The 15,581-nt window shown below is 41.8% G+C and overlaps 1 protein-coding gene across 3 annotated transcripts in view; it reads right to left on the reverse strand.

Moving 5' to 3' along the window:
• Positions 1–5,356: 5,356 nt before the first annotated feature.
• LOC143354794 (neural cell adhesion molecule 2) overlaps positions 5,357–15,581 on the reverse strand; it is a 472,552-nt gene continuing 462,327 nt past the window's right edge. For all 3 annotated transcript variants that reach the window (XM_076789122.1, XM_076789121.1, XM_076789120.1), the window contains 4 exons: positions 12,670–12,957; positions 9,829–9,923; positions 8,051–8,323; positions 5,357–6,703 (listed from right to left, as the gene is read on the reverse strand). In XM_076789122.1, the coding sequence (XP_076645237.1) occupies positions 6,626–6,703; positions 8,051–8,323; positions 9,829–9,923; positions 12,670–12,957 (734 nt within the window). In that variant the 3' untranslated portion in view covers positions 5,357–6,625. The remainder of the gene's footprint in view (positions 6,704–8,050; positions 8,324–9,828; positions 9,924–12,669; positions 12,958–15,581) is intronic.

Below are 15,581 nucleotides of genomic sequence, written 5' to 3' on the forward strand. Positions count from 1 at the left end.
TAACAGAACGTTATGCGAGCAAAAAAATTACGTTTTGGGACATTACAGACACGTAACGTGCAATGTTAAATACTTTTATTACACATATGCTGCGATTACTATATCATTATTTATAATGTATTTATAATAATCAGATAATATCATCTTACGTCTCTATACAAAAATAATTACAATAATTAATTGTTATTGGCATAGGCAAAATCGTTATTTATTGAAATTTATTGAGCACAATTATTTTTTTGTCTTATTTTACACAAGTAAACCTATATTAAAAGTCATTTAAAATTATAAGATCTTAATTATCTCTTATTAGCACACACGCACGTTTACAGATGCGCGTGCCTCTTCGTATATTGTGTATATTTATATTTAAATTCATTCTGTAATACCTACAACGCATACTAACAATATATCAAAGTCTTTTTTTTTATTTTATTACACTGGTAATACGAATTTTTGACAAAATACTGAATATTTCTTCTTCTTCTTCTTCTTCTCTCCACTTCCACCTTCCGTTCGTTCATCCCCGTTGTCATTTCCGTTTTCGTCACTGCTTTTTATACGGCAGTATGTGTATGTGAATGTTCACGGCAGTCCTCATCTCGCGCAAAAAATTCATCAGACTGCACCTTCGTCGAACGTTCGAAAGTGTAAATTTTCGCATTTTAGTTTTGTGTCACGCGTGCTTAATCGAGAACCCTGATCAATTCGTGATTATTAAAGGAGTGTTCGGCATGGTAAACAGATCGTTTGCCATCTGTCAAAGGGTTGTATCTCCTCTCAGTATCGAGTTCTTCGTTGTCAACCCTCGACGCGACAAATCGTTCACTTTATAATGACACTGTGATCGAGGCAGCAGATTCTGGCCGTTCAAGACCGTATTCATACATTACACACATGTTCTAATTTTTCACTTCCTCCACTGTTTAAATCTGTAACATTACTTTGTTCCATTCTTTTTACATACAGTTTTACTTTAAACATATAAATCAATGTAACGTTGCCTAGAGAGTAAAGATTCAGAGTTGTTTTGCAGGACAGTAGTAAAACAGATATTGCGTTGCTGATCATTTTCTGAAGAACTTATAAAATTGTTAAATACGGTGCAGAAAGTATGTATCGGTGTATTTGGTTGCCTACAAAAGGGTATCTGGTTGCCTATAGAAGGGAGCATAGGTATTTGGTTGCCTGTAGAAGGGGGCCTGTATGCCTGGTTGCCTGTAGAAGGGGTCCTGTATGTCTGGTTGCCTGCGCAAGGGTATCAGCCTAACTGGTTGCCTACGCAAAGGCGCTAGCGTGGCCGGTAGCCATTCGAATGATATTTGGTTGTCTATCGAAGGGACCGGGCTGAACAGAAGTCTATCCGGTTGCCTGCAGAAGGGTTCCCGCACTCGGGCACACCAAAATGAAGAACAAATGTACAGAACGATAAACAGTGAACATCCTCTGATAATTAAACTCGAGAACGCCTCGAACGGTCAAATTCTCCTGTCTCTTATTCGAGAATGAAGACGGAGCCCCGCGGTTCTTCGTGATCGCGGACGTCCATTGAACGCTGTTCCCCAGCCGCGCTAATTATCGTCGCGGCTGTGGCTGTCGATTATAAAAACGGTATAAAATTCGTACTGTGTTAATCGAGCTTACGAGAAAAGTTCGGAATCGATTCGAACGCGAAGAAACGTTTTTTAGTTTTGCTTTCTCTTAGGGGGAATGTGTAGGACGTGAAGCGGTTTGAGTAAGTTGCGTGGGCGGTGGATGGTTAAGGGGTGAAAAGGGGGTGTGTCGCAGCAGCGTCGTCGTAATCTAAAGTAATGGAAAATGGTACGTGGAGCTACAATACTATCGTTACGCGAGCTTAAAAATATTCGAATTCGGCATGTATCCCGTGGCTCGAACGACCGTGTCCCTCTTTCTTTCGCTTTTTCTCGTTCTCTTTCTTCCTAGCGTCGTCGTTTCGGATCGGCGAGCTCGAGGGGATGGAAAATACTTGTTCGCGATTTCGACTTGTGCGCAAACAATGGAATTCCATCGGTTTCCGCGAAATTCCGCGTTGCGAATCGTTGCGAATCCACTCGCGGGGAACGCGTCTGCGCCGAAGACTCGAAGTTTAACGACCTGTTAACGTTTCGCGGCTCGTTTCGTCTGCTGTGTTCTCCGCGTTTCTCTTTCCTTTCGAACGTTCTTTCCTTTCTTTCGACGGAAGAAACGCGCCGCAGCGATAAGTGAAACGAGCCGGAATAACGTCCGCGAAAGGTACCCTCTTGCGTTACACCCTCGAGCCGCGACAGACCCGATATTCGCCTCGGGCCGCGCCGCTCTGCAGCGTTGCAATTTCATATGGCACGTGTTACGTACACCCGCCCGAAAAGAGGCGCAACGATGTTGCGAATTTCTTTGCCGTGCAATCGACACCCCTCCGAAAATATTTATGATAGATATTAATAAAAATAGATATATTTTTGACAGGCCATCTCTCTTTCGGTGGCCCGGGAAAATGTGCACAGTATTTCTTATGGACTCCAATAGTGCTCAAAATAATGCTACTCGTTTTAATTGAATTTACAGAGAATCTGTTAAGAGTTTGCCAACTGTCGGTTATTCTACCTTTGTAAATCAAGGATAGATTAGTTTAGGATTTTTTAACGCTAGGTTTACGGGACCCGTCAAAATGACGGGTTCTAATATTTTTAATTTACGATTATTGAGATTGCGAAGGTCCATCTACGTGGAATTACTCGACAAACTTATTTCCTTGGGTATATATTATTTAAAAAATGGCTGAAAACTTGGATAGACACATTCTTCTTATTTTTATAAAGTAATGTAAAATACTCGCTTTTAATGCTCCGTGAACCTAGTGTTAATGAATAGCTTTAGAGCAACGGAAATTTTATTCGTAGACTAAACGGTTATCTTGAGTCATTTGCTGTAGTAATTTTTTTTAATCCTTCGTGTAGCTACTTCTGGAGATCACACGAAGCACAAGGTTAGAAGTATGTTTCAGAAGAATTGGGACTAAGAGATGAATTCTTTTAGACACGGTGTCAGGAGATATAGTGAAGATTCTGATTATTATTGGCGAGTTAAATGGATTTCGTTCTGATCGAGTGACTGAATGCTGATTATCAGGGTGAATATTTACGGTGGGAATTTCGGAACATTGCTGCATCTTTTCGGACCGGTATAACAGAAGTTTCTCGCACCCTTCGCCTACCCTTTCCATTCCCTTCGCCCTTTCACACTCTTCGAAACGCGACGAAGCGAGCCGAGACCTTTGTCGCAAGCTTTGCGAAAGCTTTGTCGAAGCTTCGTCTCCCGACACGCTTCGCGGCTCTTTGCCCCGCGGATTCTGCAATCTTGGTAACTCGTTAATAACGTAGGGTGATCATATCTCGCGCGCCTAACAAGTACTATAAATCATGTTGCTTAGCTTATGATACAATAAACGCACACGGTTCGCTCCAAGAGTCTTCGAATTTACATTAAAATTGCTAATTCTCTGTAGCTTGTCGACCATGTTACTTCGTTTTTTTTCTTTCTTTTTTCTTCTGTTAAAGCGACAAACTCTGGAGAGGCTTCTCCAATCTCGAGGAAGTATCAAAAATGTCCCGCGAGTATAATTGTAAACTATGCAAAAAAAAGAAAACAAGAAGCTTGTGGATTGTTAATATTAAAAAGCTCGCACGGAGGTTTTAATGTAAATTTTGTAACTATTGGATAGACCTTGTATATTTGCGATAATAAATATAGAGTACAAACGGAATCCTATAAAATAGGTCGCGCGAAAATCCTCTTACAAAACGAAGTGTTAAATCGCAACTTAAAGTACAGGTTGACAGAAAATTAATGTACAATGAGTTAGGAAAGACATCCGAGTGGTCGATTAATCTTATCTAGTCCAACGGAAACACTTTCTATAAACGTTTAAATAATTTCCCCGCAATGTACATTTGTAAAATTTCTAACAATATACTTCGCGTACGATCAACTATCAGAACCACCGTTCCAAGGATCTTTCCCAACTCGACGAACGCTCTTACAAAACTGCTCTAAGACTATCAATTATAATTAGCATAAAAACCGTGTAGACAATGCAACTCGTAAGCGGAAAGAAAAAATGATACTTTGGCTGCGGTGGAGTTTCTATACAAGAAATCCTAACAATCAAAAAGAGTCTCCGTTCGGAAAAGAGTCTCTCGCTCCGGATGATCTGATTCAACGATCATTCTCGCCGATCTCGTCGATACGATCACCTTACAAACAACAATCGCGACTTAAACGACCTAAGGGCTAAATAAAGATTTGTTTTCGCGCAAACAGCGGGTAACTAGACGATTCAAGAATGAACATAAACGAACCATGTCCTCCCTCGGGGCGGTTAAAGCTTCGAAATGAGCAACATACATACAGAATGAGTCTAAGATAACCAACAGACGCGTATATGTGTGTGTATATTTATATATATATATATATATGTATGTATATATTTATATATTTATATCACTTCGAAAATCGTTAAAAAATCTTCTTTTCTTCCCCCCCCTTCTTATTCTTCTTCTTTAAAACTCTATCCACGGTTACGTAACATCGTTATAATAACACCGCATTTATCTAGACCCGTACTGTACACGGAAATTTTTCTTTTCTTTTTCGCGTCGCCTACGTCCAACAATAAATAATTCAGCTGCAGAGAAACAACACGAGACACGTGTCTGTGTCTGTGTCTGTGTCCACTTTTTCGACGCGCGCTTATTTATACAATACAATACAGTATACCTATCCCGATCACCGTCGTAGAACTATCCTCGCCCCCTCCCCTCCCACCGTAACTATGATTAGACTCTGCGATACCTCGATACCGAATCAAACGATCGCGGACTCGTCGGCTTGATTGCGTCTCTGTTATTCATTCAGATTCGACTAGAAAAAAGAAAAAAAATGAAGAGAAGTAACAACATTTTGTCCGCAGAATAAAAGCTTCGAACAAACGAATAAAATCATAGTTAGAACGCATTCTGTCGGGGAGACCGAAAAACTCGCGTGGCAAATTGAGGGAACCGCTGGACCGCGGATTTCATGCATTTGCGACGAGAACGAGTAGATCAAACGCGATACGGCGAAAACGTTTAAAGAATTTAGAAAGGCTGGTATTCAAATTGAGAAGAGGAACGGACGTCTAGTTCGTGCGTCTTGAAACCAACGCGGATAATTTTTCCATAAAAGTTCCCAGTCGCAGAGACTTCATTCAAATTAAAGAACTTCCCTGTCTCTCTATTTAGAAGAAAAAAAAAACAAGAAATCTTTTCAGAAACATTCAGGCGGACACAAATGAAAAATTCCCCGAACTGAAATTGATTTTGCCCATTGAGCAATTGTTCGGTAAATGTTGGTGCTTCATAGTTGGTGGAGTAAATATCGCAGGATAATTTGTTCCGTGCAATTGATCTGAAGTTGAGAATTGTTCCGGAAGTTCCTCTTCCCCGGTTAATAACAGCTTCCGGTTAAAAACTATAGAGTCCCAGAGGAATAAAAGCGAGATCTCTGATAACGCTCCGGCCCACGCGGCAAACTTAATAAAAATTCTTCAAGATGTTAGATGGGTGCTCCAGCAGCCTCCCTACTCGCACTGGACTATGCTTCGACGGATTACCATCTTTTTTCCTTCTTCTCGAATCGCCTCGAGCGGAATATCCACGGCGGTGCAAAATTGATTCGAAAACGAAGTTGAGGACAATGGGCCGAGCATCGCCGAACATCGCCGAACAAAATTACATTTTTCTATACACACGGAACCACAGAATAGACTAGCCAAATATAAAAGAAGCATAATTTCGTTGTTAATTCAAAATTCGTAATACAGCGCTCTCGGAGTTGCAACGCGTCGCAGGTTTTAAATTCGCCTAGCAGAGAGTTTGAGCGACGATTCTGAACGAATGTATGCGCCTATAGCTTAATTTTCGACGTGCAATCAAGCCGGATTCGCGAGCATAATTTTCGATCGGCCGAACCGCCGTAGAAGAGAAACTCTAGTCCCTCGAGATCTGTTGTGTATCGTCGTCGTTCTCCATCATTCTTAACGGACGGCTGAATAGGGCCCGCTATAGTAATTTGACGTTGTTCGTTTCATAGTGTTTAGAGCCATTACCGCCGATGGCCCATCGGTCGTTTCACCTGCGAGAACAGAAACACTCTACTCGAAAATCGTGATCCTCTAAACGAGGCTGAATCATTCCGTTCACCACGATAACAACCCTATCACGAATCGTTCGGAAAGCATATATTATATATTTCATACTATAATTCGCGCAAGAAACATTTTCATCTGTTTTCTTTTCTTTTTTCTTCTTCTTCATGTTTTAAATTACTTTCATCGTTCGCCGTCCTCGTGAACCATCTCCGCAACGTTCCGTTACCGAGAATCCTAACGATACCGGGCGACGTTCCTCGCGAACAATTGAACGGGGAACGTCGTTCGCGTATTATAATTATTTCTCTATGTTCTGCGGTGTAGCGTTAGTTCCCTTCCCTCCAGTATCCAGGAGCTTATTAATTTCTTAATAACCGGTGCGTCGTGAAACGTTCAAGGGCGAAGTGTCGCGTCGATCGAGATCGAGCTTGCTTAGAATCATGTGGTCGGCGTGTTCGAAGATGGCGGCGTGTCGGTGCGCCATAACGAGCTGCCTGATTGGCTGATCGTGGTGATCTGCGAACAAAATCCGTTTGTATATCCCCTGCGAGATCATTAATGAAATTAGAAAATCCCATAATACAGGGTGTTCGACTAAGGTGGTTTTCCAATATAATGTAAGACGAAAATGAGGAGTAAAAAATTGTGATTTCGGCTTCATTTTTTAGCTATTGACGCGCGCCTTTATGACGATTTTTATGAGGATTTTTTAATTGATAATAAATAAAAACATTTCATTTTCGTGTTATATTATCTTGGAAAACCACCCCTTAAATTTTCTCCCACATGTAGTCGAACACTCTGTATACAAATTATGTTTCATTGATTGCTGAAAGACTCGAACGGGAATCCTATGCGTTCATTAAATCTTGCTACTGCTTCAACTGTGCTATTCTACTGCATATTATTATTCCATATTATTAGGCAACTTTAGTATTAAAAGTGGGAAAATTGCCATTGTTCACGATTTTCGACTTAATCGTTTATAACTCGTAAACGAAGTAACCAATATCGGTGAAATGTTATTAGTGTGTAATAGTTATTTGTGTAATAGTTAATAGTTATTTGTGTGTAAACTTAAAGCGTGTAATCAGTTTTGCTCCTTACTGTAGACATCCCGTATTTATCAAAACTAGCGTGCATAATTCACGCTCTGCTCGCAACTCAGGTTAGCCTTGAACACACCTTTTCTGCTCTAAAATTAACGTTACATGATTTGCGGTGTAATTTGTCAGGAGAAAATTTGAAAAAACTCATGTTTCTCACATTAAATTTTGATTGCAGCAATTAATTTCATGAATAAAAAATGTATGAAACAATTGATTGTCTACTATTTGAAAGTTGTACTATTCAATAATAACTATTACAAATTTCCTTCATCAATAACTGTTATGAGCGATCGAAATACATTTCTCCTATCGATAACTGTTATTAGCAATCGAAACAAATTTCTCTCATTGATAACTGTTATAACTTATAAGTGATCGAAATGGATTTCTCTCAACGATAACATTTTCCGACAAGAGAAAATATTTTCGGTTACTTATAATCCATACTTGTAGCCAATACGAATTTTAGTCGATGAGTTGCTTCTTATTCCGTGGCTTTTTTTCTTTTTGGTTATAATAGTTACGGTTCCCGGAATTCAAGATAGGTATGAAAGGACGGGAACACTTTGATCTGAATCAATAATCAGATATTAGAAGCTTGCTGAATGCTCGGGAAACGCGAGCATGGCGTTCGTGTTCTGCGAGAGTCGAGCAATTACCGATTCGAACGAGATTCTAAATCGCGAGAGTTACGGAACGAACGCGGATCGCTCGCTTGTCCGCGCTGCCCACGGGGTCGTCAATTAATTGTCACCTTATTGTCGTGTCCGATTAATGGAGTTTCTGCCGTGGTTTCGTCGCTGGCGCGACTCATGTACGGATGCGGGGGTGGCACATAAATCGGCTTGGAATGACTGGCGACTTGCGCGTAAATCGTCGGTTCCTGGATTGGCTGCCTGCGCGTCAGGGTCGACATGGGTAGCAGTTGAGGTCGCTGAATATTGGACACCTGTACCGGCTGATAACAATTAGGCGGTATTCGTCGGTTGCCCCGGAGCGACAGCTCGGCGTACGTTAGCTCTGATCCCTGGAAAATCGGAGAATGTGCGATTTGTTACCGATTACGCGGCCGGACTAGCAACACCCGGAAATCTAATGCTCTGCCTGTGCCTGTGCCTGTGCCTGTGCCTGTGCCCGTACCTCTGTGTGCTCCCTTTCCCTATAATTGCATCGACCCCCGGGAACCGGTAAGGTGATTATAGAGAACAGTGCACACGATTCCCGAGATCGGTTCATTTGCCATCGGATCACCTTTGTCCCGTCTGATATCGATTTTTCTGCACTAATTCGCGGAAACTGGAGATCAGTCGCCACGCTTCTCTCTGGCTCTGGCCACCACCGACGATCCAAAAACCTCGCAAACTTTATTCAATTTTCGATACTCGATTACGATCGATCGGAGACGACGTCACCAAGCAACAAAGGTTACCGATTTTCTTGACATTAGTAACTCTTCGCGCTCGAAGCTGTTTCAGGATTGTTCTTCCGATCTAGAATATATCTACTAAACGATCCTCCTCGTTTTATAATGAAATCGACCCCGACCACACACTATTCTGTTCGCTCAACAATCTTAGCAATGTATTGCATAAAAACGAATTTAGTAAATAGGTTAAATTGTACGCGAAAGGTTAAATTGTACTTTAGTTAATTTCACAAATAAAAATAGGATTCTGTGTGCTTAAATGGCGGCCTGTTGACTGAGGACTTAACGCTTAGCACTCGAATGGCGACTGTAATTATTCAAAATATTTTTTTCATTATTGAATTTGTTTGTATTTAATAAAGTACTAAACACTTCAGTATTAGCACCATATTCGTATGTATAACATGAAAAGAATATACACAAAAGGGAAATATTCTAGGTCGGAAGAAATGTTTCGTTTTGGAGTTAAAATAGCTTCGAGTGCATTCCAACAATAATAATTCATTTCAATTGTTAGCTTTCCATGAAGATTTCCATTTTTACAACTGTTCGCTGCTAGTGTTGATGAAAGGGGCACGCGACGTACTTATCTGCGCACATTGTGTGTCATTTGGCTCCACCGATTAAATCGGCCGTAGCATTCTTGGTTGCTGCTTTTTACAAAAATTAGAATCAAGGAAAAATCTACTGAGATCTTAATAAATCGAGCTCTCTGCAGAATTTCTTGCTTGAACGTTATCCCAGCACCTTGAAATGGCTCCGCGCGTGAACCGTCGGGAAATTTCCATTTTTACAACTGTTAACTTCGGACGGAATTTAGCGGAAGTTCGGACAATCGTTCAACGTTAATATTCGAGAAACGGATAGGTGAACTGGTCATTTCCGAGCGGCCAAGCATGCTTGACGGGCCAAGACTTGAACGAGAAATGAAATGGCAGGTTGGCGGGCGCGCTATTTTAAAAGTTACGAGAGCCACCACTCAAAGTTTTCGTGCTTTATCGGAGCCATTTCCCTTTATTTTCGGCACGTGACACGTACGGAACGCTGACGGTGCCCCTCCCCCCCCCCACCCCTCCGGGAGTTCAATTAATGCAATTTGTACTCACGTTATTGACATTGGCGAAAGTGCTCGCGTCTGTTCGTGGCTGGTGCAGAACGTAGCGGGGAGAAGTGCCCTTGCACAGCTCCGCGTAAGAATTTTCTGTGGAAAAACAGTTCAAGATGATTGTTAACTGTTTCACGGCTACCGGCGAGAACTTTTCACCGCTCTCGTTCGAGCCCGGCGAACTTCAAAAGAAAACCGCTTCTTCTTTTTAACCATTCTCCGACCGAGGCTCTCGACCGAGTATAATTATGGGCGTCGCTTCTGTTTTTATTGCCGAAGCCTCGTTTCTAACAAATGAGCGCACTGCGCGGTCCGATGCTCATCAACTTTCCGTCTTCCATTCTTTTCAAAGCTTTCCAAACCTGTATTTAAACAATAAACCATTTCTTTGCGTAGACGATGAAGGTTCTTGCAACCTTTGAGCTAAGTGTCACAGGAAGGAACTTTGACTTTAACTTCGTGAGCACGAATTCTGATTTACTGGCCAGAGCAGGGTTGTTCGATTCATTCCTAAAATTGCACACAATTGAACTGTCTAAATAGCATTAGATCAGTGCACAGTTTTCTTTTTCCCATTGTTTGAGACTTCTAAGCACAAACTCTTTCACGCAATATTCATTCGCAAAGGGTTACAATTTATTCAAGAGATTCCAAGATCAGTTTCCCACGGTAAGGACAAGATTGAAATATTTAACACTTCCATATACAATCTCGCTCTCTTTTAAACAATCTTCATTTCCAAAGGGTGACGATAAAAATGGAAATTACAATTTCTTTTAAAAGATTCCAAGATCAGTTGCCCACAGTGACAACGAAATTAAAATAAGTAATTATTCCAAGTATAACTCGGTTCCTTTTTAAACAATCTTTAATCCTAAAGAGTGACAATAAAAATGGAAAATAGAATTTCTTTTAAGAGATTCCAAGATCAGTTTCCCACAGCGAAAACAAAATTAAAACAGCTACGAATTCCACGCATTTCTCAGTTCTCTTTCGAACAATCTTGATTTGCAGAGGTTTACAGTGAAAATGAAAGATATAATTTCACTTGAAAGATCCACGATCAGTTTCCCACATGGAAAACAAAATTAAAACAGCTAAGAATTCCACGCATTTCTCAGTTCGCTTTCGAACAATCCTCATTTGCGAAGGATTAAGGACAGAATTTGACTGGGAAGATTCAAAGATTATTTTGTCACAGTAAAAAGATTGGAACAGAAAGATTCTGGCAACGCCGTTTTCTAGCCGTTTAATTGGGATCCGTAGGGCAGAGGAACAAAGGAAACAACGATCAGAAACGTTTCATTATTTCCAGATGATTCCTCCTCCGCTCACGGCGAGCTTCCAATAACCGTGGCACTGAATAAACTATTGACTTTGATAATAAAATTGATCGATAATTCATCGGTATCCCGTTCCAAAGTCGCCGGTGGAAGTTCCCCGAGCATCGAGGCAAGAAACCCGAAGGTGGAGCGGAATTTCTTTTTAGCGAGAACGTTATTCCCCGTAACGAGCTAATTGCTGCCATTTCTTTTTACCGGGCTTCTGCCACGGTTCGTCGAGTTATCAGCTACCGTGAAACGCGTTACGGTAATTCTTTCGCTGCAGAATGTTCGAGGTGTCCCATTACCGGTGAACTTGTACGAGGTTATTCGAGTTACTTCACTGTTCGCCGAGCGCGTAGGATGCTCAACGATCATGCTTGTATCGCGTGCGAATAATGCCGAGGATGTTTCTACCGACTCGCGAGGAACGAAATAATTAACAACGCCCGATGATAATTGCTGTGCGAATACTTCTTGGCAATCGGAGATGTAATTGGTTAGACACGATCTAGGATGTTTGTTTTTAGGGATTGAATATGTTAATACTGCTTTTGCAAGGAACATCGAATGGCATGGTTGGTTGAATATCGTCAATAAATATGGGAGAAGAAGAATTGTGAATCTTGCATGTTCTCCGAGCGTCCATCTGAAAGGAATCGTTAGTATCAAAACATTTTCATTTTCATCGTTCGATCTGCTAACTGGGAATTGATCAGTTCTTTCCATTCTGATTCCATCAGCGAAATACTATAAAATTGAACACTTTGACAATTATGTACAAGCCGTACAGTTATCTGTCTACGTTTCACACTAGAACACTAGTGCCCATTCAGACTTCATACAACTTTTATTGTAATATGTGCTCCAATGAAGAGGTTCATTAAAAAATTTCCGATGAAAACATTTTTACAATTTCACTAATTCTAAAAGGAAAAATTAGGAACCAGTCATCCTGACTGCTCCGGTCGTTCTAGCGTTCAAAATCAAGTTTGTGCTAATACATTTTATTTTCCAGCACAGAATTACTGGCCCCTTAAAAATCAATAATCAAGAACCTTATCAAATCGAGGATTTCCCAACTAATTTTTCTACAGTAATAGCGATTACAATTGCGAGTCATCTGCAGTAACACGGTAAGAAATGATTGCTTCTAAAAAAGTTCTTGCCTTTCAGCGTGTTAAGATATCTCGCCGAACCTAACGAGACCAACTAGGCCAGCGTAACTTCACCGGCGATCATTATGCTGGCGAAGCGAGCGAGGACGACCGAAGTGACCAACAGCTGATCACCCCGAAGAATATCACGCGTCACTTGCTGACGACGCCGTCAACATCTTCAGCACGCTATCGAATCGTGGTTCGATAAGCGGCGGCAAAGTGTAGCAAAACTGAAACGTGGTGTACGCGCGCGTGTGTGTGTGTGTGTGTGTGGAAGAGAGCAACCCTGAAGGGGTTAGGTGGCCGATCGGCGTTGAACGATGGTCGCAACACCCGCCAGATGGTCGTTAAATTACCCACCATTAGCGTGAGGAATTATATCGGGGTCCTTCTCGAAGCTCTCGATGCTGTCGGAGTTGAGAGGCAAGGTGGACGATTTATCACGTGGAGAGGAGCTGCCGGTGCCGGACGCGGCCAGGTTCGCCATGCCCCCGTCGTCGTGAGAGTCCTTGTCCTCCTGCGGCCTTGGTCGATAGCGCAGCCTCACCGCCAGCACTATCACGAAGATCACCAACAGAAGACCCGCCGTCGCGCCGACGACAGCGCCTAACAGCGGCCCGGACAACGACAGCATCACCGGCGTCAGCGCTGGAAATCCCAGCAAACACCACTTCTCAGAAACCGGCGTTCCCCCACCCTACAACATACTTGCACAGGAGAACCCTCCACCTCCATTTCAACGGCAACCCTCCCGGCACGAGATTTGGGATTCGATCGTTGCGAAGGAAGGACCTCGCGCCGATCTCGCCGGGATTTCCTCTGGGAGGCTTGCATACTCGGCGAGGAGGGATCACCTCGAGGAGGGATAAAAGGGGTCGCGAGGCTTGATTTCTTGTCTTTGCATTGTGTTTCGCCCGGGACTACAGGCTCTGGATTTCTAATCGCGCTCCTCGATCGCAATTCGATGTCCGATACACGCTCTTGTCTAATTGCGGGATAGTTTAATCGCGATGCGAACTTTGGTTTTCGTCTGGCTTTTCCTCGTTCAGGACACTTGACGGTCCGATTGGAGACTAATATACGTACAGTGAATTCTCGATATATGTCAACGACACTGATCTTCTCAGCGTCTTACCCGAGCCGTGTTATGTTTACACTCCTCGGCCTCTCGAACTCCGTGACCCCTCACGGGGTATACCCAGCGGTAGTGGGGATAATTCCGCGACGTTTACCATCCAGGCCTTGGCGACATATATAGAGAAATCACTGTATCTCGCTACGGCGCACAGTGGGCAATTTGGACGAAATCGGATTCAAAATCAAAGACCTTTCGATAGAAATGAGAAACTTTGTAGAATAGGGAAAAAGTAGGGAGATTATAACCATCCAATCATCTCAACGAAAAAATGATTTCATTAGTTTTTCTTACAAAAATCTATTTTTTGCAAAATCCTGAGGTCCTAGACAAATTTTGAGACCAGATTTGAAATCAGCGTGAAAAAATCTATGGGAAATGATGTATAGCATGTTAAAAAAAAATTTTTCCGCGCGAGGTATTGGAAACACTACAATTTTCTTGAAATTGCGCAAGTTTAACGAATTTTCTCGAGGTTAACCCTTTGCACTCGAATGGTGACTCTGAAGCACCACTAGAAATTGTTGTGTCATTATTTCAAAGAAATTACAAAAAATATTACAAAATATTTGTAACATTACAAAATATTTATTCAATAGATTACTAAACATTTAAACATTACATGTGTAAATCGGATCAGTTTCGTATGAATAAAATGAAAATATTCTAAGACGGAAGAAAAATTTAGTTTTAGAATGAAAATAGCGCCGAGTGCAAAGGGTTAAAAAGCGTTCGTACCATAATCTCCCTATTTTTCCCATATTCTACAAAGTTTCAGCTTTAATTTTAAAAAAATTTCATCGCTCTACCTCATTTCTATCGAAAGTTCTTTGATTTTGAATCCGATTTCGTCCAAATTGCCCACTGTGCGCCGGTAATTGACAGGTACAGTTTTCCTTCGATATAAGGCGGTGGCTCCGGGACGGTTTTCGACGTGTTGCGGATGAGGGTACACCTATTCGGCTTGACATGGTTCTTGAGTTTATGCGCATACTCTCTCGTTTTGAGCGGCGTCGAGCGGACAACTTCAAAAGAAGAAGAGGGGGTAGAGATTTTCTTGTTGCGAAGAGAACGTCGTCGTCTTGTATCGAGAGAAAACTGTAATTAGCTTGGCACGGGAGCGTTAAAAATGTTTGACCCTTAGCACTCTCGGAGTGCACTAAAAATTCATCGTTATTCGAAATATTTTTTCCATTATTAAATTGCGTCCGTTACAAAATGTAAAACTTGGAACAGGAACATTCTCCGTTTGAAGAAATGTTTGGTTAAAATGGTTCCGAGGAAGGGTTAACTTTTCGAGGCCAGATTGTTAGGAAAAACGGATTATTAGCGAATGATGTCTATGGTATTGTAGAACGTTCATCTTAGGAAAAGAAACCTGAAGGGTTAGGGGATGAGCGAACAAGCAATTAATTGTTGTTCGAACAGGAAACGATACGAAAATTAATTCGCAAAGGACATGATGGTCGCGACCCGCTGACGTAAGGAATTCAAACAACGTATCGCGCGAGCATGATTTATTCGCGCGCGTAATTTCGACTGGCAACTTGATTTACGCTCGCGGGCGCATTGTTGGTAATAATGGATTAATATCTCGATAATAAACGAGCGCCGGCTGATTAACTACGGCCCAGTGAGTTTCGTATTTAGCCGACGACAATTATGTAAATGAAATCGTCGTGTTACCGCAGACCGCGGATTCATAGTGATTCCTCGCGAAGAAAACAAGAAGAGGGGGCTGGAAAAGTTGAACTTTATCGCGTGCTATCGTATAAATATCGCGGCAAGGACGTTTAACGGCCTGTTCAGAATGTATCGGGCGACTTCCACACGTGGGACATAAATTTTTCAATCGTGCACGTGGCTTCTAGTTTTATATCTTGTGGCCCGGCGCTAGCATAAAATTCCCGTTAACATTAAGTTGTCTTTTAAACTTGCAGCACCTTGGTTTCCGTGTCGTGCCATTTAATTCCGCGATACTAAATCAACGTCGCGATCTTCCCGTCGCAAAATCGATAAAAATGCTCAGCAAATGTTTTTAAAAGCTTTACCGTGATAGCGAATGGTATTTATTTTTACTGCTTTGTCAGAGCTCTCTTTCATGTCTTTGAATTCTATCGGACGAAACGGAATTTCG

This window comes from Halictus rubicundus, chromosome 6, assembly GCF_050948215.1.
Source record: "Halictus rubicundus isolate RS-2024b chromosome 6, iyHalRubi1_principal, whole genome shotgun sequence".
NCBI classification, from domain to species: Eukaryota; Metazoa; Arthropoda; class Insecta; order Hymenoptera; family Halictidae; genus Halictus; species Halictus rubicundus.